We start from the raw sequence: 25,863 nt of genomic DNA, 5'->3' as shown, positions 1-25,863 counted from the left end.
GAATCTAAATTGAATTTATTTTTTGAATATACAATATAAAAGTATTTATATTTTAGCTTACCTAAAAAAATTTAAAGCTTTCCAAAAATCAACCATTTATTGCATAACTTATATAAAAAATAAATAAAATTTCACAACAAATCCAGTCGACACTATATGTATATTACTTTTAAGCAGTCGGTCCGTATAATTCTATATCGATTAATAAATTAGGAGAGTTCCATTTATTGCACCACGTAAAAATTTCAAATGTGTTTCAAAAACACATATGTCGCAAAAAAAAGAATTCAGAATGAACAATTACTATTTAGACATAGATAAATTGGAAAGTTGGGGAAATTAACGTGTTTGAATTGGCAACGCTGTTTTTTTTTAAGACAGTTGAAGTTTGTGATGAACTTGCCATTTTATAATATACACGTCATAACAACGACAATGCTCGGAAATTATTGGCTTTGTTCGCTGGTCCACTTCTGAATCAGTTTAGGGACCGAACGCATGCGCGTTTCCAAATTAGTCCCTAAACTAATTCGGAATTTAACCTACGAACAAAGCTATCAAATTTGTTCGAACAGGATGAAATCAATAAAAAAAAATAATTTCGAGTTTTAATTCTGTCAATTGGCCATCAAGATCGTGTCATTTTACCCTTTATATGCTGCAAAAGTGTGTGAATGAAAATTAATATTTTTTTTAGGTTATAATTCGTGAAGTTATAAAAAAATCGAAATTTAAGTAGATAAACTTTCTTAGATCTTGGATTATTGGAATACTAAATGAAATTAGCCACAAAAAACAGAATATTTTGGAAAAATTTTAAAATAATCAATTTTTTTAAGTTCCACTTTTATGTGTTGAACATATTCTAATAAATAAATGGCACATATATATCTGCTTTAAACTATTTTCAATAATTTGTAAAAAAAACAATCATAAAAACGTGCAAAACTTAAAAAAAAATAAAAAACAAAAATCCATTTGCACCAGAACAATAATAAATTTGGTGATTCGAAAACTCCATTGGAATATTTTTTGCAAAAAAATAATCAAGAAGTTTCAGTTTCACCCCCCAATTACCACAATAGTTTCATTAAATAATTTTTCATACCAAAATTACTGAAAATATTGTTAAAAAAATTACTAGTGGCAATATTTAATACCGAACAAACTTTTGAGTATCGAAACTGAAATTTAATCCCCAAGAAGCTTCTGTAATTATTATTGATCACAAATAATCTTTAAATCGATACTTTTATAACAATATTTCCATAACTATCTGAAAATACATGCACTACTAAAAATTTTAAAAACCCCTAACTATTCGAGTAATTTATCCCCTAATTCTAATTAAAAAATCGTTTCTTATATATACAGTGCGAAACCCAGAAATAAAATTGTTCGTAACCTTTTTAGAAAATTATAATTCTGCTAAAGATTGAATAAGCTGGACTATCAACAATCACATTGAATAGGAAGGTAAACCGATATTGACCGGTGGAGAATCCCCATTGTATAAGACACTCAATACCCTCAAAAGGCATATATCTTTTTGGCACACTTAATAGCCTTCAGAGCTTAATTATTAGCAAATCTGACTTAAAACAGCGAGTGCTTTTCTTAATGGCATTAGTTTGACCCAAAAATGCCCAATGCAGCTTCTTGCACTAGCTTCGAATCATCTGTATACTGGATGAGGTGCTTTTCAAGCTTACGGAAGGTCTTTATCGACCCATAATTGGCAGTTATTGTAAACTACTTCAAATGATAAGCTTGTATCCATCATTTTTTTTATTTGATCTACAGGTTGCCACTGCTTTCTATCTTTGTAGATAGGTGACCCAATCAGATTCCCTGGATCCTTCTTAATCAGCGCTCCTAAGGTACTGTACAGTTAACTGTAAGCTGCACAATGTTTAATTTGAAGTAGCGTATTAGAATTTTTGATAATATTAATAAAAATAGTTGTTTCCAACAAGAGGTTTCCACACTGTATAATAAAATTGCAGATATACAAAATCACACTATCTAAGCAAATATTCAAAGAATTGTGTATAAATTATGAAAGTGTTTGGAAAAAATTAAGCAATTTTGATGTATAAAGCCAAGTTACAATTTTTTGGATAATATACTTGATTTTTCATAATTTACAACCATTTTTAAATAACCACAGATACCCCCAAAGATACAGTTTCCATTCTAAGTACATTATTCTCTGAACACTGAAACTTTTAATAAATTTGTAAAAATTTTGATGTAATTGCTGCACTTTTAAACATACTTTTATCTAGATGAAATGATCATTTCGAAAAATGAAAATTAACCTTTAAGTTCCTTGTCTGAGGTCTAAAAAGAAAATTTTCAATCAAGTAATGGAGATATGTAAACCCAGGTAAAAGATGAATGAATGAAGAGAAGTAGCAAAGGAATGAAGAGAAGTAGAAACAAATTGAAGAAATAGTTAAGAAGAAGGAAGGTACTAAGCATTTTGTGTGAATTGCTAGATCATATCAGATGAAGTACAATGTATGTACAGGATGTTTGTAATATAATTTTTGGATTGTCATTGTCAAGTGAATATTGTCTAAAACCTATATCGATACCAAAATATATGAAATTATCATTAGAAACTCGATTAATCAGTTTATGATTCATTTGAAGTTTTCTATTATAAATTCAAACATAATTGTTCATATATCAATTTCATTGCAGGAAAATCACATTGAAAGTTAAATAAGAAAAATAAGAACCTAATTTAATATCATAAATATTTTATTTTGTAAAGAATCTAATTATCTACCACATATTAAAATGAAATTCAAACCACGGAACTTTTTTTAATTACTCCAAGTCAAAGGTGGGTAAAAATATTATCTCAGACCCCATTTCACTCATTTTATACAAATATTTTTATTGTGTAAAATGTATACACATCAAATAACAAAAAAGTCTCAAAATATCAATTTGGTGACAAATAATTTTCTTTTACGATACTTCATTCTGGTAACATTCAATCTTACAAAAAAATTTCATTATTTTGTAATAGGTGCTAAGATCTAACCTAGCAATAACAAACGGATGTTTTACCCCCTTAAAATTATGAAAGGGTGTATTATTGCTTAGGTAAACAAAGGTAAATTATGAAAGTGATACCCTCGTTTCCCTTTAGCAGCTAAATATATATAAACAATATGATATGCCCCTGGTAAAAAGCAAATAAATCCTGCTAGTAAAAACACCGAAGCTTGCAAACCTGAATTGGGTTCTGTTAGTGTGACGGTACCTGTTACGAGCAATCCTATACCTATTATTAACAAAGTCGCAGCTGCTAATACCATCCTCCAATTTTCTTTTACTTTTGGGTGCTTCAAACATGATCTGCCAAAGTTCTCTTCACTGTGATAATCGTAGTAGTCTTGTATCAATGAATCACTATCTCTAGACGTGTCGTTTGCCATTTTGTAAGTTCTATATGAACAAGAGCAAACAAAATGATTAAACATACATTTTACGCGGTTAAATCTAATATGTGAAGTAAACGACAATTACCTGCCGTTTTCCATGTTAACCGTTACATGATCGCCTTCGCCGGCCATAATTCTAGAATTCGAAATAGGTGATCTAGGTCCAGTGGTTCCGTATACTTTAATAGCTTCATCTGTTTCTTCTTCAAACGCATCGTCGATAGAAAATCGTTTTTGTTTTCCGTTCGCCAAGGAAAATTGGTATGACATTTTCAAGGCAGGTTAGAATATTGTTGATGAATATAACATTTATACAATTTACACCATTCTTTTAAAAATATACATTTTTTAAATGTAGGACGGAAATAATCGATTCGAAGGCTTCCGGAAGGATAAACAACCACTTTTGAAGAATTTTTTCAACAGAATATAATTTATAAAATAATAAATTATTGTGTTGTCAATATCAACGTTTTGATTGACATATGACAATAATGACAGTTATAACTTCGGATGGTTAAGCCATAAATACACTAAATAGTGAAATGGCGGTCGTGGGGTAAAATATTTTGTCTTGTATTATCTTATAAACCGTGCGGTTTATTAAACATAGGTGAGTACCTTTTCAGTTTGCCAGTGGCAGCTGAAAGGTACATGGACATACTTAAAACTTTAGGTATTAGATAGAATGAGCTATAGTCAGAATCTTGCTCGTTTTTCGTAAGCTTCCAATATACTTACTTTTCAGACTATAGTTAGCGTTTATCTACAATAAACATAAAACTGCAGAGTTGAAAAAAAACAACAAATTTCGTACTTCTTTAAGTAGCAACTCTTTAAGAAGCTATTTCTCAATGAATGAAGTCCAAAAAAATACACAGAAACTTACGACACAAGCATTTGTTTACCCCACAGTGGCCATTTTTAAATGAACAACAGCTGATTTTGACAATTCGTTAGATGGCTTCAATTATTGTGTTGATTGACATTGACAGTTATAACTTCGGATGGTTAAGCCAACATTACTCTAAAATTTCAATCCGTTTCTTGTAAAATAATCTTAATTGGTCTAATTCCGATGAATAACGGTTTCTGTGCTAGGATCAAAGGACTTGAAGGCGGTAATCTCAGACAGATCATTAGCTTTTGTAATTTTTACGTTATATAAATAAACCAACAATATATTCAAATTTAAAATGGAAAGACACGCGAGCGTATAAAATTACTTTCAATCGAGTTGTGTATGTTATTTATTCCACAATAAATCACGCCATCTGTCTTTAATTTTCATAAAATAAGCTGGAACTTATTTTCCCCACATCGAAAATGCCATGATTTCATCTTCATTCTTCTCTTTCGAGAAGTCAACATGTCTCACACCCTTTAACCTTTCGACCACTGTTAATTAACGCTCTTTTAAGAATAGATACATCGATGTTCTTTCTCTTTTCTATGAATTGTTGGGGCCCGTTTGAACGAGATACTATACCTTGCTCTCTTTATTTTCAATATTAACTCTGTGCTTTTATGTAATGGTTAGCATAGTGTTAAACTGGCATTTTGTTTTTTGCGACCACACCGTGTAATGACGTCATGTGCCAGTTGGAATGGCCTTCAGATTTATTAACGACTTTAAAAACCTACTGATAAGTATAAGTGAGGTTATTTTGATATTTCTTATCGCTTGATTTTAGATTTCTTCTGATTCAAAGTTAGTTTTTTACAATTGGGGAAATTTAATGTTGAAAAAATACGAATTTGTGTGCAATGGTTTTTGTATGTAGTCGTAGAAATCTTTATATGTAATTTAGGATAATTGCGAATGAAAGGTAATAACAAAAACACAAAAAAATCGTATAAATTAGTTTATATATTTTTTAAATTACCTTTTACCAAAACGATTATAGATGTATACACAAAAATCACATATTTCATATGTACATAAATTCTTTGAAGCGTTACTTGCGTTTGCTGTTAGAATATTAGAAATAAAAAAAATAGTACAACCTTTTTTGATTTTCGACTAAACGAAATTATTTTGGATATTTTCAAAAAAAATTTCACTAAACTGCTAGTTAACCGATCAATTTCTAGACTAGTATCAAAGGGATGAAAGTTACGTATTTAAAATATTGAACGTTGAGTCTAGATTTTGGTCAATCACATTGAGCTTGTTTTAATTTTTTTATTGAGCCATTCATATAAAAAAAAGCATATTATTCACTAATTTTTTTTGGTATCTCTATATGAAGCACAATATATATAAAAAAAAAAAACGATTTTATAAGATTTAGTTTGCGTAATACTTTTGGGCATAAATTAAGGATATAAATTATCCTGATTGAGTGTGAAAGCTGTTTAACACTAAGAATGAGTAATTATTATTATCGGTGAATAAAATTTGTCTTATGATGTAGGGAAACTTCTATTTGAATATCCAATGCAATAAATGAAACTTTAGCATATCATGAAACTCTTTTATCAAAGTTATCTTGTGTCTAGGGTCGTTAAGGTGATGAGGATGGGTTTTGTTCATCTCATCAGCAGTTTCCTCAAAATTTTCAACGGTTCACTATGGATTGGACTTGTACCATTAGCAAAAGCACAATCGATACACAAAAAAAGAAGCAGTGGGTAACAAAAACAAGAATTATGATGTAAAATATCATTTTAAAATATATTTTGATAATGAAAAAATAATTTTTAGCTTTAGTTGTGTTGAAATAAGAAAATTAGTTGTACTAGAAGCAGTTTTCCTCAAATTTGTCAACGGTTTTAACTATGGATTGGAAATTATAGAAATATGTTCCAGTAGTTCAATTGTACCATATCATTTAAAAAGATATTTTGATGATAAAAAATCATTTTTAGTTCTAGTTGTGTTAAAATAAGAAAATTAGTTGTACTAGAAACAGTTTTCTTTAAATTTTTCAACGATTTTAACTATAGATTGTTCCAGTAGTTCAATTGTACCATCAACAAAAGCAATCAGTACACAAAAAAGAAACAGGGAGTAATAAAAACAAAAATGATGATTTAACATATCTTTTGAAAAGGCATTTTGATCATAAAATCATTTTTTGTATTAAATGCAGCTTTCTCTAATTTTTTTTAGAAGTTATAACTATGAAACGGCTATTACAGAAATATATACCAGTAGCTCAATTGTACTATTATTAAAAGTACAAAAAAAGAAGCAGCGGTAACAATAAATATGTAATAAAATTTTTAAATGGACAATTCGAATCCTGGGGTCAGGTAAAATTAAAAATATTTACAAAAAATATTAAGGAAACAAGAGTGACGGTTTAAAATATAATTTAAAGACATTTTGATTTTAGTAATGTTAAAATAATGTTTATTAACCTTGATATATGAGAGCCCGTTCCATTGCAACTTGATTATGGTTCGAATTATGAAAAAATTCTATTTTTTTGGAAAATTAAGATTTTTCAACACCTAGTGCTAGGTAATATTAATTAAATTAACAATTAAATACAGACAATATTGACACAATTTCTAATAAATTATTCGAAACTTATTTTTACACACGGAAACTGTATTCCGATTAAATTACGTTTCGATTTTTGTAAAACTAAAAAAAGCAAAACTGCGACGGGTATTTTTCTATAAAATTAAATTATAATACCTAAATAAGTAGGGTCAACTATAGTTCTTTGAGTAAGGCCGATTTTGCATTTTTTAATTTATCTAATCTCTTTAATAAATGGGTATTTGAAGTTTCCAATTCTTCGGCTCGACTAAGAGCATCTCTTGCCTAAAAACAAAAAAAAAAATAATTAAACTATGTCAACTATCGAAAAAATACTTCAGTAGAAATTTTTCACTCTATATATTCCGTTTCCTGACAAAGGAGTACCAAAGGGTTCCTAGTTAAAAAAGAATGAATTGACCCCTTTTTCTCTGGAAAAGTTTAGAAAAGAAGAAACCAAAAGAGAAGGAGCACATCCTCAGCTCCCAGTAGCTCCAGAACCGATACTTGTACCTCCTCAATAAGTACTCGAAGGTTTAGCAATGGTTTCTAGTCAAGACAGAATGAATAGGCCCCTTTTTCTGGTATAAAAAAATGATTTTATAAAGGAGAGATTCAGAAATAGGAAACCAAGCTTCAAGGAACCTCAAGTTCCTCCAGAACCTTCCTTCGATACTTTTGATTCATCAATAAGTACTCAAAGGGTACATTAGAATTCTGGAAGATAAAAGTGAGCTGTAAATGTTGCAGTGGAATCCATATTTACAAGAGTATTCTTTTTAGTTGGGAAATTTTTGTAAATTTCAACTTTATTGAAAGCTTTTTCTATATCCGTAAATATAAACCTCTATATCTATTTATAAAGTAGTATAACTTCATATTTCTATGGAATGTAATGGAAACAGAGTATATAGTAACGAATATTTTCTAAAATGTGTACTGAAATATTTTTTTTTCAAAATATTTGAAAAACTTCACTTTCAAGCACGATTATTACAAGCGAAATGTGAATAAGGCACATCAACCCACGAAATGAAAAATTATGGACATATAATTCGAAATAGACAACTCAAAAAGTGAAAACGGTTTTTTTTAAGTATAAATATTAGATAATTAATTGATTGTTATCCATCGTTATCCAAAAGTTTGAAAGCATCAATATTTTTTAAAACAAAAATCCTGTATACAGGGAAAAACTTACTACAGTATGTGTAACAGAAAATTGTGACAATTTGGAGGATGGGACAAAAATGAACCACCTAAAAGAATAAGAAGCAAACTAAGATAAAAAATGATGTTAATATATTTGAAAAGTAACAAAATAAGAATCAATAATACAAGAAACCTAACCAAATAGAGAACCGGGGGGCCAAAAAACTGAAACTTAAGAGACATCAAGATAGAAGAAAGTGGAAGAAAAACTTTTGATGGAAACTGGAACTATTTTTGGACTCCAAAAAAGGTAAAACAAAAAAAGGAAACAAAATTTTAATCAAAGACATGGTTTGGGTTTTTTAGTATAAACTGAAACGTTAAATGTCTCCTCCAACAACTTGAATCTAATGGATCTGATGATTTTCTATTGGAAATTTATCAAAAGAGTGTTTTAAACCAAAATTTCAGATGAATAGTCTTCTGAACAATGTTTCGGATGCATTGAGGTGATGAAGTTACAATTTGGGGGAGGTTTACAAGCCAATAGGTTAAAGTGATCCCCAAACGACTCAAATCTAATGGATCTGAAGAGTTTCTTCTAAAAATTTATCAATAGAAGTAGTGAAATTCAAAATTTTAGATGAATAGTCTTTTGTTCAAAGATTCAGGTGTATTACGGTGGTTAATTTTCAATTTTGGGGTGTTCTGTATGCTAAAACATTAAATGTCTCCCCTAACAACTTGAATCGAACGGGTTTGCAAGAAATTTATCAATAGTAATGCTGGAAATCAAAATTTCCGACGAATAGCCTTTTGTTGGAAGCTTCGGAAACATTTTGGTTGTAAATTCACAATTAGGGGTTGTTCTATAAGCGCAGAAATTGAATAAATCTCACGATTTTCCGGTGAAAACTCATTTTTTATAGCACCGTTGTATTTTTTTCAAATTAAAATTGTTACTTCCAAATTTTTTGGACAACGCTGTATTATTTCGAATCCTATAACTCAAAGCGACACATTGCCTCCATTATTAAGGTTATGTTTTTCACGTTAGTTGTTTAAAATGATTTAACTAACACTATAACACTTTAATTACATAACATCTAAACGTTCTTCCTCTTAATGGTGACGTGTTAACCTCTTATGAGCTTGTCTGAGCGCAGCATTAGAGGCTTCGGTCAACATCAGCTGTTGATTAGCTTTCTGCACCTGACGTACACAACATCACATTCAAAATGATATCAAAGACAATAGAATGAAAAATTTCAAACATTGTAAACAAAAAACGTCGTATACTTGATGGAATTCAGATATATATACCCGGTATATCAATTTTAGATCACACTGTATATTTGAATTAGAATTGCAATCAAACAAAATCGATATTAATTTTTTTTACCAGTTTGAGTTGGAAAATTGGGACAAGAACGTCATTATTCCAGTTGTTAGGAACATAACCTCAAATAAGTTTGTTTTATCAAAACTTTGACGTCATTTGACAGTTGTACGATTTTCATGGGGGGAAGTACCAAACCGTAGTGATGGTTTTCAATGTAGAAATTGTTTTCAACTGATAGATTGAGTTCTATATAGATTAGAAGGACTCAATGGAATGAAGGGTTCGTATTAAGTATAAAGGAAATTTGAGATTTCTATTAAAAAAAGCAAGAATATGTCCTAAAACGTTTTCCAAGTGTCCTTATGGTTTATATATAAGCAAAAATAAACAAACGAACGCCTCTTGGTAGAACATAACCTCAAAACGTTCGTTTTTATAAATTTTGACGACATTGGGCTACCGGGGGATCCAGGACTTCAGGCAAAAACATATTTGTGAACTTCTAATATCAGTCATGGTGGATGTATATTGTTCGTACCCTAATTATTATGATATTTTGTTGGATTGGCATATTAACATTCTTTTATTAATTCCGGATCAAAAATGCTTTAAAATTCGCAGTATATTAGGGCCCTTTTGGATCTTAAATCGTAGGGTGACTCATTGAACTGCCTGGTGACATGTCCACCTCTAAATTTGACACGTTTCAAATGGTAGATAATCAAAATATTTTTAAAACCATTATTTTTACTAATAGATTGGTACAAATGTATATTCGGTGGATTCAGTGGGATAAAGGATTGTTGATTTGGTATTCCGTACAAGAATATTTTGAGATCTTCATCGAGAAATGGTGAAGTTACTAAAAAATTAAAAATTGACATAAACGGTTCTCCCAGATACTTAAATTTTGTAGATTCGACTGTAAAATTCATTTTGCCGGATTTGATGGCAATTCAAATAAATAATTCTACAAACACACGAAGTAAAACCTTCTAAAAGCTTGTTAGTATTTACCAAAAAAAAAATATCTCAAACGCTTTCCGAAACATCAGTCGATAAATCTGTTAATGAATCCTGCAAATTAAAAAAATAAAATAGAAAATAAAAATAAAAACAAGCATCAATAATATACCAGCCTAAAATTAAATTAGAACTAAAATAAAATCATAGAAATATACGGGGTATTTCATTAAAACGAAAAGTTACGAAGAGTTCCAATTACCTCTCGTTGAAGTTTCCTTTTTTCAGCTTTAAGAGCCTCTTCGGATTGTTCCGAAATTTCAGCAGCTGTTTTATACCTAATAACTTGACTTTCTAATCGGGCTACAGTAGCTTGCAACGTCGCTACATCCTGTTCCGCTTTCTGAGCCCTAAATTTCCAATCAGATAATTGTTTACTGGCTTCTCCTATCGAATAAAAAAATTAAATAAAATCCATTTCGCACATTTACTTATTAAAACTTACTTTGTATATCATCGAAGTCATAATCCGAAGAGGGTCCGTTCAAAATTCCACTCGAACTCGGTTTCCTTCTCTTATTTTTCTCTTCTTCTAATTCTAGTTTTAAATGGCTAATTTGATCCTGAAGTTCAGTTTTCTCCTTCAGGAATCTCGATAATCGAACATCTATAAAAATATGTATATACAGTGTGAGAAATTAAATGTTTAATTATAATTTACCCAAACTTCCATCACCGGCCGTTTCTAATAGATGGGCATTTTCGACGCTGACTAATGCTTTCTTCGGGGGATGCTGAGTACCATCTTCGTCCGGTGGGAGTTCTTCTCCTACTATCACTAATCCCTTATCGGTTATCAGTCGATCCCGTTCCTCAAGTTCGTACCTCGTCAGTACTAAATCATCTTTCAATTTAGTGCATAAACTTTTTAACGTTTGATATTCACGACATTTATCTCTGTGTTCCCTTTTTAATTGCGAATGATCTTCCTCCAATTCTTCCAATCTACAAACAAGAAAAATGGATACTTATCAATGACCGATGAATATAACAAGGACAGAAGGTAGAATCAAGGATTAAATAATGGAGAGAACAGGGACAGCAGGAGCAATAATCAGGGATGAAAGAAATAAGATATCAGGTCAGCTTATCTAAAAAAAAATGTACTTTTCACATAAATTAAAAATATTTAGCGTCCAGAAGGACAAAACAGCCCAACATGAACTTGTGATTGCAACATCCAGCTCATCTGGTACACAGATGACTCCCAAGATGAATTGTTCAGACGGTTCATACTTCTGAGGAGTAATATCGAACTGCTCAGACTACAGAGCTGCCATAAAAGTCATAACGGTGTGTTCTGGAGTACTCAGACGTCCTACAAGAACAGGTGAGTCATGGTTGGGTACCCGATAGCTCCCTAAAAAGGGATCAGTGCAACCAGAACCAGTCTTACTGTAGATATGACATATCTTAGAATTCTTTTAACCAGAATTGGTCATCGAAAACGCCATTTCCATGCTATAGGTTAACACGGAATGCCAGTGGTGTGTGGAGGAAGAAGAAACTGCACACCACGTCATCTGTAAGGGCTCAGTTCGAGGTTGGAACATGTGGAGAAGCTCCAAACTCCACCCAATAACGTTAAAACATCCAAAACAAGGAACTCGATTAATTTTTCCAAGAATATGGTAGTTTTAAGTGGAACGTATCACGAATTCAACAATTATTGACTGCCAATTGTTCTGATTAAGATGCGAGTTCATATTTTTTACAGGGCGCACAATAATTAACTCCTATTATCAAAGAAACAAAATTAAAAAGGTAAAAAAAGTTTGTTTTTATTTAAATATTTTTGCTTACCTATCTTTTAACAGTTCTAATTGATACGTCTGCGCAGTTTTGTCGTTGTCTAGCTGCGCATTTGCTATCATGGCTTTCCGGAATTTTTCCTCGACTTCTTTCAATTCGTGCTGAAAATTGAATTGTTGCAAAATTACGTTGTTCTGCATAATACAATTTTTTATATCGACTGGTTGATTAAAATCGAATCAAATCATGACATAATATATAGGGTGGTATTTGGATCAATACCAAAAATTTAACCGATCTAATTAAACATGGATCGGATCGTTCAAATTGAAAATTACTTCATTTTTAAAGCGGTTAGTTATTTTTTAGTACTAAATATTTATTTATAAGACTTAATGGGCTTTTCGATTTGATTTTCATATATAAAATTTGTAATTATTTAAATAAAAATTCCGCCACATAGAGAAAAGTCATTAAAATGTTATTTGATCTGATAGATTTATGAATTGTAAATTAAATATACAAAATTAACTAGTTAAATACGATTTTAATTATCAAATTTTCCATTAAATCTTCGATCACACTGAGAAAAATGCTTCAAAACACATTTAAGTGCATCTTATTTAACTTTTGTGTTCATTATACGTAACCTCAATTTTTTCTTCTCGATTTACAAATATTTTTACGTAATTATTTTATTTGAACCCAACAGATCAGTTCCCAAATTATTTTTTGTGCCTTTTCAGTCAATATTTATCCGAAACTATACATTTTTAATAATTTATTTTGATTACGAGTGAAATAATCGATTCTATATCATCGATTATAGTGACACGCCATCTTGTCATTAATCGATTATAATCGAACCGATTTGCAAACCATAGAAATAAAATTTTCACAGAATTTCAACTAGAATTGCGTTTATTTTTCGACTTACCCTTAAATCTCTTAAACTTCCGCCGTCTTCCAACGAATCTTCGGAGCTCCTTCGACTTGACAGATACCGAGTACCGGCACTCCTTGGAGTCCTCACCAAGGAAGTCGGTTCGGAAGCTAACATATCGAATTGTCTGTCGGCGTTTTCTTCTTGTTCTTTTTGTTGCCTTTCCAATTCGCGCATGCGTATCTCTCTCGCTTCCGCTCTGGCTTGTCTTTTCGCCCATAACCGTGCCTCTGCCTGGAAAATCAATAATACATACTAACTGACATATCGATCAAATTTTCCAAAATGCATCTATCTATGATCGATAAATTGTTAGGTTATGTAATCAAAAGCGATAATAAAGCGGTCCAAATGTCATAAGACATATAAAAAAGAAGATTCGTGATTGATATTGATCTATGGTTGTGGAATTATGAGGTTATGTTTGACGAATACATAATGACAAACTGGGTTCGGTTTAAACGTGATTCAAAAGTTATTTAATATCAAATATAAAAAAGTGAATAGTTTAGTTGTTGTATGTATCTATTGCCCCCGTAAAATCCTTTTTAATTTTTTCTAATTATATTGTATTATCATTTAATTTATAAATACATGACACATTTTTATATTAATATGTATATATACTATTTTTATCAAGAAAAAGATAATTGATAATGAGTTCAGATAAAAAATTTTATCTAAAATATTCTTTCATATAGAGACTCCAATAAAAATGATTCATACTTCTTCGCTAGTACTTTGCATAAAAGAATCTATCACATTATCGTCATTTACAACGGAATCACTAAAATCACTAACGTCCCCCGTATAATCCGAAGTTTCTGTTGTTGTAACACCTCTGATCGATAACGCGCCATTTTTTACCACGTCTTCCGACATTCCTTCACTCATCGTTATTTTTAACACGACCGCAAAAAGTACAAACAATTTTTGTTTTTTTCGATATTACCAACAAATACATTCGGTGAAATATTTTTGTTATCACCACACCTTGGAAAGTAGAACTGAAACTACATAATTCACTTATTCGTTAGAAACATATTGCTGATCGTCAATAATACTGTCGTAAGCGATATTTATAAAGGTACTGATAACGTTATTTGTATTTTTATAAAATAGGAGAAAATGTGTTTTAAATTCGAACGATAAAGCTAATCTAACACAAAAAAATACGATGATTTGGTCGCTTTTTTTGTTTACCAGACAGATGTCGCCGATACTTCCATTTAAGTATTGCAATTATATTTTTTTGTTTGTATACTAAAATGTGTTTTACATATTGGAGATTACATAAACAGAACCGTTTTTAGTTGTAAATGTGGAAATTTATAATACAAAAAAGAATCTTAAATGTCAATCGTTCAAAAATGAATGTTTTGAGGTTATACTAAACTTGGAAGTTTTCCGCTTATTATAATTATATATAAAATAATATTGGAATTATTTCTATATTGCCCTATAACAATTATTATTAGATAACTTACCTCAAACCTCTTAATTTTTTGTGTAGAACAATATATTGTATTAAAAACTGAATTATTTGAAACTGACCTAAACTAAACGGCGTTGATATGAATCGGCCATATTGAATTGTTTGTTTTTTATAGATGACGTCAACTGAACGATTTATAAAATAAGAAATAAAATAATATGGTACTAATAAAGTTATAGGGGAAATTATAAGTAACAAAAATTAAAAATAAGACTCGAAAACTCGTGTAAACAAGATAATTGCGATAAAAAAATAAATGAAAGTGAGATTTATGTCATGCTTTGAGGTTATATCTGAAACTACAATAAAAACTTCTTATTGTATAATGTGAGCTGACAAAGGATAGATATACATCCGGTACGTGCAGCAAGGATGACGAATGCGTGCAATAAGTTTTTGTTTATTTTAGAAATTCCAAAGGATAAGCGGGTATTTACCATTTACCGTATAAATTGTCAGCTGATATTGATTGAAACATTTCACAACTACGCTTATTTGTATATTTATTCAATCGGAATATTTTTTTACTTACATTTTTCTTAGACAACGACACCGTAGTCACCAACAACAAGTGAGGTTTGGGTTTTTCGTATAAACAGTCGCTGATTGACGGCGTTGATACCATTTTAGTCAAAAGTTTAAATTTATTTTCGTTCGGTACTTTTTGCACAGCAACCATGTCGTTTTTTGTTAGCAAACAATTCGTAACACAACAGAAGATAAATTAAAAAAGATTTTTTTTGTCGGTAAATATTTGACTTTATCACGAGGAATTGTTAAGATTAATTATCATTTCGGAATAATAGACTTGTACTATGAATACTATATAATTTGATATTAAAAGTTAGGTTGAATTTGAAAAAAAATCAACAACAAACTATATAATATAAACGATTATATCAACTATAACGAATACTAAAATCGAAATTTTTTCATTTGAGACTAATAATTGTAAGAAAAAGTTAGTTTTGAAATCACAGTAGGTCAAACGAGGTTAACACGGTTTTTCGGCACTGAACGCGCGCACGTACACACAGCATCCGTCTTCGAAGATCGCAAGGCATGTAAAGACCGTCGTAGTATATGAATCTGGCCAAAGAAAACTTTTCATACCGACATAAATACCTTTAGACTAACCCTAATACACTACGTAGAGTGGAGACGGGTTCGTTGCCCAAAAATATAACGTTCGATATGTAATCGAGTTAAATCTGGCAACAAACAAACTCCATTTTGTATATCATTTACGACAGTAGTACTAACCTTTAAATACAAATTTAATAATAAATAATTGAATTTAGATTTATAAATTTCATTATTTTATACATTTATTCCGAAAATATATATTTTCAAATCGTTTGACACTAATTACTGATCGAGATTTTTTACCCATATTTTTATTTGAATGCTTATATTCACGTAATTTATTCACAGACAAGGTTACAGCGTTGCCAAGTTTATTGTTTTTAATGTACATTCAAATTGTATTGATTGAAATATAATTTAGCTAAATTTTGAATTAATGTGACGATCGATAAATTTAATTTTATTACAAGTGAGACAATGATTGAATCTATAAAGATCATTTTTAATTAATTACTGAAAATGAGATTTTCCGGAAAACTATACATAAATTTCAAAAAAAATTGACATGCTTGTATAAAAACTTTTATATTTTTGAAACCATTCCATATATCGATTTATTTTTGACATGAATCAATTGAAAAAAGGTCCATCTAAATGACTTTCTATATTATAATCCTTAAGATCGATATTTTTAAGAAATATACAGGGTTAAAGTTGAAGTAAATGTTTTTCCGAAAAATAACACTATATAAATTCATAGTATCTACAGTTGTGAACTGGCAACGTTGTAATGCCAAAAAGTCGAAAGAGGAATGTTGATACTATCATAAAAAAATTCTACGGCACTTTCGTGACCATACAAAGCAAGATATATAACTTAAAAGTTTGAGGTTATGAAACAAAATTTCATATTTCAAAAGGGGGCCCATTTGTTGTAAAAATAGAAAAAAAATTGTTTCAGATTTTGTTGAATTTCTGTACAAAATAATTTTTTGATACGAGGAGTTCGAAAAAGATATCAGTTATTCGGAAAAAAATTATTTTAAGCGGAAAATTAATAGAAATAGGATTTTCTGGAAAGTTATACTTTTAATCTGGAAAGTAACTTGATTTTTCGAAAAAAATACTCAATATTTCATGGTTTTTTGCATACTTTCGCTAGGAAGGTTCATTTTAACTATTATATCAAAAAATCCAAAAATTTAATAAAAAAATTGATATGCTTGTATAAAAACTTTTACATTTCCGAAACCATTCGAGATAGCGATTTATTTTTGACATGAATCAATTGAAAAAACGTGTATCTAAGTGAATTTTCATATTGGATTTCTTCAGTTTCTCATTTGTGAGAAATATACAGGGTGAAAGTTGGATTAATTTTTTTTTGCAAAATAACACTATATAAATTCATAATATCTACAGTTGTGAACTGGCAACGTTGTAATACCAAAAAATCGAAAGAGGAACGTCGATATTATCATAAAAAAATTCTACGGCACTTTCGTGATCACACACAGCGAGTTACATAACGTAAAAGTTGGAGTTACGAAAAAAAATTTCATATTTCAAAGGGGGCCCCATTTTCTCTAAAAACGGAAAAAAATTGTTTCAGATTCTGCTAATTTCATGTACATAAGAGTGTTTTGATACCAGGTATTCGAAAAAGTTTCTCGGAAAAAAAATTATTGGCGAAAAATTGTGGAAAATTCATGAAAATCCCATTTTCAGGAAAACTATGTAATTGATTTGGAAAGTAACATGATTTTTTGGATTTTTCAAGAAAAAAACATGCTCCCCGATCCTTTATTCGGTCTCCCTCGCTTTCAGTCTCTGAAGACGACAATTTGGTGAACGAAACGCGCCTCAGTCAGTGTAATCGTGAGTGTTGGTGTAGTGTCGGTGTAAACAGTGTGTTCAGTACAAACAAAACAATGCATATTCACATCAAAGATGTCAGATCTAACTTGAAGTGAAATATCACGAATTTTGTGAGGTTATGTATGTAAAAAAATAAAATCCCCGCGTCTAGAATAGATTATTCAGAAAAATAATTGAATCGATTAATATCATGAACAACTACAGCCTCGGATAATTATTTCAACGTCCTGGTCGAGAAACAAGAATAAACTAAGGATGCCTCGATTTATTTTTTTTTCCTTTTCTATTTTTAGAAAATGGGAACTCCGACTAGACGCCGACGATACCGTGTCGACGCAGACGTCGCCACGTATTATCAGATCAACGTCCAGTAAAGAATAGAAAACTTTTTTTAATACAAAATTTAACATTAAACGGACAGTTTTTTTTATATTTTAAGCCACAACAAATCGGTATAATAATAATTTCAAATAAACATTTACCTCTTTTGCAATTTGATCGAGAGCTTGATCTTCTGCAGCCGATTTAGTAGCAAGCCGCCTTCGCCCCCCTACACCATCCATAGCTTGCAAATGCACCATAAAAATCACACCACCTGACAACAAACATAGAAACGCAACGACACATAATGAAAATTTGAATTATTTCCATTTACAGTGAAGTTTTTATCAAGGTAACTAATAACGAACAAAAAAATAAATAAATTGACATATACGAAAGTTCCTATTTAAATTTTGACGTATGGCAACACTGATATTGCCAACGTAAAGTTTGACATTTTGAACGTACTCAGAAAGTGTTGACATACGAGTGCTATCAACCGAATATATTTTGAAAAACGACAAAGCTTTATTCGAATATTAATATTTGTTTTTATTTGTCTAACAACCCTCGTATGCGTTCTTTTAATTAACATATCTCGTAGACTGCCCAACATCTACCAGAATCGTAACAAATGATCACGATTGAAATCCATTTTTTGACCGAGATGAATGTGAACAAATCAAATAGCCTTCGTAAAACAACACGTTTTGAGTACGTATGTCAAATTTTATGATAGCAATGACAGATTTGACATATTCGCATCAATGTGGCCATATCCCAATAATTAAAAATCCCACGTTTAACGTAAGTTTCATAAAAACATTTGTTTGTAGTTTTTCTTTGACGAACTAACAAAACATTCATGCTAACATTAATTTTAAAGCGTAGCTATGATTGTAGTGGAATCTTCAACGTTACGATAGTAATTTAATTCCGAACGTATTTTAAATATATTCAAGACGTGTCTAATGCGCATGCTTTGTTCAGATTATGTACTGAATATAAATTCCTGACGATTTATGAACATCTAAAATTACAAATTGAATTCAAAACTGAATAGGAGAATAAAATGTAAATAATCGATTGGCCGAAGATTTATGCTTGATATTTGTGAGTATAAAGTCAACTATGTACCACGTTTTTAAAATACAATTACCGTATAAATTAGAGGTTATTTCGTGGTAAATATCACAAAAAGTACGAATGCACATGCGTCAGATCAAAAATCCTTACCCAAGTCCGAGGATATATGGGACGTACTCAGAACACGTTCGGAATTAGAAATGTGTGCTCCAAGAACACAGAATTTTAAATCGTGAACATGTTTTATTAGCTCCGAGAACGCACGATTTCAAACTGCGCGTTAATCTGGTGACAGAACATGTTCAGGATATCTACGACGAACGAAGCTACTGTCAATTTTTTAAAATAACAAATCCGCAACAAAACATTTTACTTGTAGCTAATTGTGGAGACAATTGATGGAATAAAAAAAGAAGCTCATTAAGTAGTTGTAAAAATAGCTTGTGTCTATTTTCATTTAGATCGTAAACTTGAATGTTTTGAAATATATTGAATGACATGTTGGTATAAAAAATTCAATATTTCCGAAAACTTTTGAGGTATTGATTTATTTTTGACATGAAACAATTGAGAAAACGTGTATCTACGTGAATTTTCATATTGGATTTCTTCAATTTCTCATTTGTGAGAAATATACAGGGTGAAAGTTGGGATAATTGTTTTTTGCAAAATAACACTGTATAAATTCATAGTATCTACAGTTGTGAAATGAGAATGTTGTAATACCAAAAAATCGAAAGAGGAACGTTGATACTATCATAAAAAAATTCTACGGCACTTTCGTGATCATACACAGCGAGTTACATAACTTAAAAGTTGAAGTTATGAAAAAAAATTCATATTTCTCTAAAAATGGAAAAAAAACCGTTTCAGATTCTGCTAAATTTCTGTAGAAACAGGTTTTTCGATACGAGGAGTTCGAAAAAGATATCAGTTTCTCAAAAAAAATTATTATAGGAAAACTATACGTTTGATTGAGAAACTAACATGATTTTTGGATTTAAAAAAAATACATAATATATCATGATTTTTCGCTTACATAGAAAAAAAACTCATGAAATAAATTGGAAATTTCATATTAAAAGAAATGATAAAATTTGAGAAAATTCAATTTTCCACTCGATTTTTAACATATAATTTAAATCTATCTACTCAAAAAGTGTTTTCATATAATTTTCTCCATATTTTAAAAACGATGCATTCCAATTAACAAAGAAGACTTATTTTCAAACATTTTCCTTCTCATTTAATTTAATATTGAAAATGACGTTATATCTTACATATTTATTGCATCATATTGTTCTGAATAATATATTTTTGATCCTGAATCATCATTTCCTTACTATGTTTAACAAAATTTAAATATTTTTAACCAATTTGCAAATATTAATGTTTAAAATGCTTCAAAATATTTCAAATTATTAGCTGTGATAGAAAAATAACAATGAAATATTGTTTAATTAACTTTAATCACATTATCTTCTTATTTAATTAACTAAAAATTGAACAAATAGTTTAATATTTTAAAGGTAATTAAAAATCTTTTTATTTTACTATAAGTTGAGTTTTTCATATCTATTTTCAATCATTTATCCATTTACATTAAGTGAAATGAATCCTATACTGAAATAAATATTAAAGTAAATCTAGATAATTGTAAATTGATCCAGTTTTGAATATTAAAGTATTAATTATATAATAATTTATGAATATATTAATGCAATGTAAAAAATCCTTGATCTATTAAAAATGAACACTTTTATAGGTTAATATATCCTAAATAATCAAAAGCATTATCATTTTTTATATTTTTACTGATAATTTACTTTTAAAATAATCTCCTAGACAGGTCAGTAATTATTCTATAAAAAACCGTACCTACTGCATAATCGGGAAATAAAATCAATTGAAAAGTTGAAAAGTAATTGCTGGTATAGCCGACTGAGGTCATAGTTTAAAATTATTTACATAAACAGAGTTTAAAATTGGTAAACAAATTGGTAATCGAATATATTAGCAGGTGTGTAAAACCTAAGTGGGTGTGATGTTACTTTGGCTTTTAGCCAACTAAAAACCACTTTGTACTCACTTAATTTTAACAATGCTCATCTGATATCTTCTTGTCTATTTTGCATTTCGTTTAAAACACTAAATTAGGGTATTCTTATTATTATTTAACTAAATCAATCGTTGACGGAGCTTTCGTAGCTTTAGGGGTGTAACACAGTTTTTAACGACCACTGATTTTCACTCGAACAAATATTCGCATTTATTCAACACTTTATTATTCAAACTGAATTTATTAAAATATTTTTACACGAAATATCTAACGAAAATTGTACAATAATATGCAAAAACTTCAACATGTGTAACATCATGACGACATTATTTTTTTAGTTTGCGAATCAGTTCTGCCAATACTGCAGATCTATACGTTAAAATAACAAATGTCAAAATCAAAATCCCTATAAAATAAGTTTATAAATAACATAACCTCAATTTTCCTTTATTCTCATTTTAGAATAAATCAAAATGTCTCTAAAAGTAGATAAATTCGTAAAATCTTATAAGTCACTATCTCAAATACCCGCAGTAGTTAGTGGAGCGATAAGATCAAATGGTGTCATTAACACAAAATGGACTCAGAGGAATTTAGAAAAAGGAAAAAGTACCGAATTTACTAAAGATTTTTTTACTTCTAACTTAAAAAAGATTGCCGAGTGCACGCCGTTAGATGTTAGTACGGAGTGAGTTCGTCACTTTCTCTTATCAGGAAACAAAGCGGCATTATATTATTTATTTTAGGACTTTATCGAGACTTTCACACAGTGAAAAACTCAGGGCTGTTCTAAGAGATTGTGATAATAAACAGTTTTTAGAAATATGGCAACAACACAATCTGATAAGAAGCGTAGATTTGAATGCCTTAGATATCCACGGACCCGTTTATGCAGACAGTAAGTTATTTTTCTGGCTAATAACAGTAATAATTTTAATTATTCACTTTCTAGGAGACTTCGCGTCCTTCGAATGGTCACCGGATGAGAAGAAAATTTTGTATGTCGCCGAAAAAAAGAAACCTAAATCAGATCCCTTTTATAAAAGAAAAGCACCTACGACTATAAACGAATCCGGTGATGGTAGTGGCGAACCAAAACCAATAGTGAGTTGAACCAATTGAATACGTCTAATCATGATAACTCGTAATAAATAGTGGTACTTTTCAAGGGTCAAGAATACGTATATGTTCAAGATTGGGGAGAGCAACTAGTTGGTAAAAAAATATCGATATTAGCCCAATATGACATTGAAAACGATGTAGTTGATATTCTCGAAGGCGTACCTGAAAACATATTCGCTGCTCAACCAAAATATGCTCCAAATGGCTCATACATAGTTGGGGTGGCTTATCAATTGGAACCAAGAAAGTTAGGGATGGTGTATTGCGCTAATAGACCAAGCACTATATTTCATTTGGATTTTGAAGGAAATTATGGTGAGATCTTCTACATAATTCATTATTTTTGGGAACACAATTAATATTTTTCAAATTTATGCAAAAAAGACTATTTAAATTAAAAAATCAATCTTAATTGATGTATTACAGCACTTCAGGCCTTGAAAACCCATTTTAAAGTTTTGTTCTTTCTCTACTATTTTTACTATACCGTTTCTTTCCTCTGTTTTTTCTTTCCTAACAATACTATGATTTCAGTTCTATTCTGAGTCGGTTTCACCCCATTCTTATTAGTTTTTTTGGGACATCTAAAAATTCTACACCCTCATACAACGTTTGTTTATAATTTGTGCACAATAGATGTAGTTCTAGATTTTGAACTTGATAATTTTTGGTATTATTTTTAAGCTACAAATCTGTTCCACTGTGCTTCGCCCCATCCTAAAGCCTCCTTGATATTCATCGACTTTGTAGTTATGAATTTGTCTCAGTTTGTTTCTCATTATTCTGGCCAAAATTTTGTGGATCACATCCCTGTAGCTTTTGCGCCCCTATTTTTAATATCTCCGATTTTTATTATTTTCTTTTGCCATATTTCATGTTTCATCTCTGCATCTAAAGTTTCTTTTACTTCGCCTTCTGGTAAAGATTTCTGTATCCAGAGGATGCAAAGGATCTATTGTGCACCCCCTTTCTTACTTCGATACTGGGGAGCCCTTTTGTTGTATTTTTATTTATTATTCTGAGTCTTGCCTGGTTTTTTTTCCTTCTCCTTTCTCCTGCTCCTTTTCGCCTGTTCTAGGCATTCTTGCATGGTATAGGTACAGAAATATTAATTATATAGTCTGATTTATGTGCCTCTTTGTTATATTTCATTCGAATAATTTTAGGAAGTGTATCACTTCAGGGAAAGTCAGTTAAATCACCAATTTGTTCACCAAATGGGGACTACGTGTTGTGGTTACAAAGAAAATCAGGAGGGCCTCATGCTAGTGCTATGCAATTAGTTAAAACAAAACTTCCTTTAAATGAAAATGTGAGTATTTATTGTTTTAACTCCCTAAAAAGGTGTTTTCATGTTTTTTTAAAAAAAAAGTCCTCTATGTTAGGCCTAGGGCCCCCTGGTCTTGAAAGACGGCCATGGGTGTTTTTTCATAACAAATCACTATTTTGTTATTAAAATGAAAGCAGGATTCAATTTATTCTATATTGAAGCATTGACAACCATCTTCCCTAATTTTTACAAACAATGAGATTCCTTGCCATGCCGTTTTTTCATCTAAATAATTTTTATATTATCTCCAATAATATAGAGCTTTTGGGTAATTTTTTAGGCTGTTGTCGATGTAGTGGTGGATATTGTGGATCATGAAAAGAAGATTGAAGATGGGGTATCTTTTTACGGTCTATTTAATACTGGATTTATTTCTAGACCGTGGGCTACTCGAAATCGTTTAATTATAAATGCGGATCAAAAGTACAAGACTTGTTCTTATGTCATTGATATAAGTAAGCTCTGAATTCGAATGAATGAGGATTCACTGCTATTAGTCCTTATTTTCTAGGTACCGGTTCAATAACACAATTGAAAATTGAAGGAGGAAGTTTAAGAGTCTTAGATGTTTATGAAGATATTGTGCTAGCTGTTAAAAGAGATTTTTTAAAACCAGATCAATTATTAATTGGAAAGTTGGGTCAAGAACAAGAATCTAATATTATTTGGGAACCACTCACTAGCACTGAAATTCTTCCTAATTTAGAAAAGTGCATGTATGAATATTTAGATCTGAAGGCACCGAAAGGGGATGTATGTGAGTATTCAAATTAAATATATTTTTCTTTTGCACCAGATCACTGTAATATGTAATTTAGTAGGACTGTACTTCCTTTAATAGTTTCAACTAAGATCAGAATTGATTAGTTTTATTTTAGGTGATTTTAATGCCATTTATATTGGTCCAAAAAGTGGTAACGACAAGTCTGTACCATTAATTGTTTGGCCTCATGGGGGACCACATTCCGTTTTTGGAACGTACCTATTTTTAGAAGAAGTCATGTATCTAAATCATGGTAAGTATAAATAAAAAGTATCGTAGAAGGTTTTGTAATTTTTATTTTTTGTAGGTTTTGCAATGCTATTGATCAATTATAGAGGCTCATTGGGATCTGGTCAAAAAAGTGTCGAATTTCTGCCGAGTAAAATTGGTAACAGTGATGTACAAGATTGCATTCAAGCAACCGATGCAGCTTTATCTAAATATCCTTGGTTAAATCCGAACAAATTAGCGTTGGTTGGTGGTTCACACGGTGGTTTCTTGGTAGCTCACCTCAGCGGACAATATCCGGATAAATTCAAAGTAGTAGTTGCCAGAAACCCGGTTATAGATATTGCTGCAATGAGTATTATTTCAGATATACCGGATTGGTAAAAATAATTTCATAAAATTGAATTTAATTATAAAAATATTTGTTCTATTGTAGGTGTTACGTGGAAATTGGAAAAGAATATACTCAAAAAGGCGAAATTGATAACGATGCTCTAGCTCGTATGCGCCAAGTATCTCCTATCAATCATGCTCATAAAGTTAAAGCGCCTACCTTACTTTTGATAGGTTCGAAGGATTTACGAGTACCTCCTCATCAAGGTACTGAACATTATTATAGACTGAAATCTAACGGAGTTGTTACAAAGTAAGTATACAACTGAAAAAATTAGAATTTGAATCAAAAGACAAACCCTAACTCAAGTAAAATTGAATTTGACTGAGTATTTCTTTTCTTTTTCTAGAATGCTTTTGTACGATGACAATCATCCACTTGCAAAATTACCTAATGAATTTGATAATCTCATCAATTCATTAATTTGGATTGAAGATCATCTTGAACTGGAAGAATAACGATTCACACGTAATTTGTAAGGACTAAATTGCATTTATAAACTCATTTTTAATAAATAATTGGAATTCTATATGTTACTGTTATTAAGTTGAAATTCTTGGAACCGTTGATAATTTTAATTCATTATTTTTGTCCTCCAGAGTCCATCTTCAATCTCTAAAGACAATAACTTTAATCAAAATACAGTATAACGTGAGAATTGGTTATAAATAGTGAGTTCAGTAGAAGGTACATTTGAACTACTGTCGAAAAGTTTTTACCATTATGTTTTTAAACGAAACCAAAAATGTTTGCAGGGAAAATTTATGAAATATAACATCGTACTATATATATTTTTCTTCTGAAAATGGTGCAATCATGTAAATAAAGCGCCTTTTGTACATCAGAAAGAACCAATGGAAATTTTCTATAAGATATTAATTTTTTTATAGACTAGATATCCTCCAACCATTCGGATATTCATATTTGTTCTATAA

At 30.4% G+C, this 25,863-nt stretch overlaps 3 protein-coding genes and 1 long non-coding RNA gene across 10 annotated transcripts; 2 read left to right on the top strand and 2 right to left on the bottom strand.

Moving 5' to 3' along the window:
* LOC130893160 (transmembrane protein 134) lies at nucleotides 1–4,053 on the bottom strand. The gene is made up of 2 exons (XM_057799040.1): nucleotides 3,547–4,053; nucleotides 1–3,465 (listed from the first exon to the last, which is right to left on the bottom strand). Exons 1-2 carry the CDS (start codon nucleotides 3,729–3,731, stop codon nucleotides 3,117–3,119), a joined length of 534 nt encoding a protein of 177 aa, XP_057655023.1. The 5' UTR covers nucleotides 3,732–4,053; the 3' UTR covers nucleotides 1–3,116.
* Nucleotides 4,054–5,131: 1,078 nt separating this feature from the next.
* Nucleotides 5,132–6,161, top strand: LOC130893167 (uncharacterized). The gene is made up of 2 exons (XR_009059156.1): nucleotides 5,132–5,290; nucleotides 5,964–6,161. It is a non-coding gene; the product is annotated as an uncharacterized LOC130893167 (long non-coding RNA).
* Nucleotides 5,314–21,477, bottom strand: LOC130893148 (leucine-rich repeat flightless-interacting protein 2). 4 transcript variants are annotated; one of them, XM_057799019.1, is made up of 8 exons: nucleotides 21,122–21,477; nucleotides 18,108–18,220; nucleotides 13,161–13,400; nucleotides 12,275–12,384; nucleotides 11,133–11,416; nucleotides 10,917–11,078; nucleotides 10,674–10,858; nucleotides 5,314–7,239 (listed from the first exon to the last, which is right to left on the bottom strand). In XM_057799019.1, exons 2-8 carry the CDS (start codon nucleotides 18,204–18,206, stop codon nucleotides 7,129–7,131), a joined length of 1,191 nt encoding a protein of 396 aa, XP_057655002.1. In that variant the 5' UTR covers nucleotides 18,207–18,220; nucleotides 21,122–21,477; the 3' UTR covers nucleotides 5,314–7,128. The 4 variants fall into 4 exon arrangements, with proteins under 4 accessions (XP_057655002.1, XP_057655001.1, XP_057655003.1 ...); XM_057799018.1 differs by lacking the exons at nucleotides 18,108–18,220; nucleotides 21,122–21,477 and adding exons at nucleotides 10,466–10,525; nucleotides 13,893–14,266; XM_057799020.1 differs by lacking the exons at nucleotides 18,108–18,220; nucleotides 21,122–21,477 and adding an exon at nucleotides 14,654–14,836.
* Nucleotides 9,262–25,457, top strand: LOC130893147 (acylamino-acid-releasing enzyme-like). 4 transcript variants are annotated; one of them, XM_057799013.1, is made up of 12 exons: nucleotides 9,262–9,271; nucleotides 21,554–21,779; nucleotides 21,838–21,989; nucleotides 22,044–22,195; nucleotides 22,261–22,528; nucleotides 23,380–23,525; nucleotides 23,824–23,998; nucleotides 24,055–24,300; nucleotides 24,422–24,559; nucleotides 24,614–24,914; nucleotides 24,971–25,180; nucleotides 25,278–25,457. In XM_057799013.1, exons 2-12 carry the CDS (start codon nucleotides 21,565–21,567, stop codon nucleotides 25,384–25,386), a joined length of 2,112 nt encoding a protein of 703 aa, XP_057654996.1. In that variant the 5' UTR covers nucleotides 9,262–9,271; nucleotides 21,554–21,564; the 3' UTR covers nucleotides 25,387–25,457. The 4 variants fall into 4 exon arrangements, with proteins under 4 accessions (XP_057654996.1, XP_057654998.1, XP_057654999.1 ...); XM_057799015.1 differs by lacking the exon at nucleotides 9,262–9,271 and adding an exon at nucleotides 17,476–18,298; XM_057799016.1 differs by lacking the exon at nucleotides 9,262–9,271 and adding an exon at nucleotides 18,735–18,753.
* Nucleotides 25,458–25,863: the final 406 nt, after the last annotated feature.

This window comes from Diorhabda carinulata, chromosome 4, assembly GCF_026250575.1.
Source record: "Diorhabda carinulata isolate Delta chromosome 4, icDioCari1.1, whole genome shotgun sequence".
Lineage (NCBI taxonomy): Eukaryota > Metazoa > Arthropoda > Insecta > Coleoptera > Chrysomelidae > Diorhabda > Diorhabda carinulata.
Note: the sequence above shows the minus strand (reverse complement) of the source record. Positions and strands in the feature narration are given on the sequence as shown.

What these genes read in the sequence shown, in the direction of transcription:
- LOC130893160 (XM_057799040.1), bottom strand. Translation starts at nt 3,731, where the DNA reads ATGTCATACCAATTTTCCTTGGCGAACGGAAAACAAAAACGATTTTCT. An exon ending in GTTAACATGGAAAACGGCAG is followed by an intron (nt 3,466 to 3,546) that starts GTAATTGTCGTT and finishes TTGTTCATATAG; the next exon opens with AACTTACAAAATGGCAAACG.
- LOC130893148 (XM_057799017.1), bottom strand. Translation starts at nt 14,060, where the DNA reads ATGAGTGAAGGAATGTCGGAAGACGTGGTAAAAAATGGCGCGTTATCG. An exon ending in TGCAAAGTACTAGCGAAGAA is followed by an intron (nt 13,401 to 13,892) that starts GTATGAATCATT and finishes TTGATTTTCCAG; the next exon opens with GCAGAGGCACGGTTATGGGC. An exon ending in TGACTTCGATGATATACAAA is followed by an intron (nt 10,859 to 10,916) that starts GTAAGTTTTAAT and finishes TTTATTCGATAG; the next exon opens with GAGAAGCCAGTAAACAATTA.
- LOC130893147 (XM_057799013.1), top strand. Translation starts at nt 21,565, where the DNA reads ATGTCTCTAAAAGTAGATAAATTCGTAAAATCTTATAAGTCACTATCT. An exon ending in CGGACCCGTTTATGCAGACA is followed by an intron (nt 21,990 to 22,043) that starts GTAAGTTATTTT and finishes TTCACTTTCTAG; the next exon opens with GAGACTTCGCGTCCTTCGAA. An exon ending in GGATTTTGAAGGAAATTATG is followed by an intron (nt 22,529 to 23,379) that starts GTGAGATCTTCT and finishes GAATAATTTTAG; the next exon opens with GAAGTGTATCACTTCAGGGA.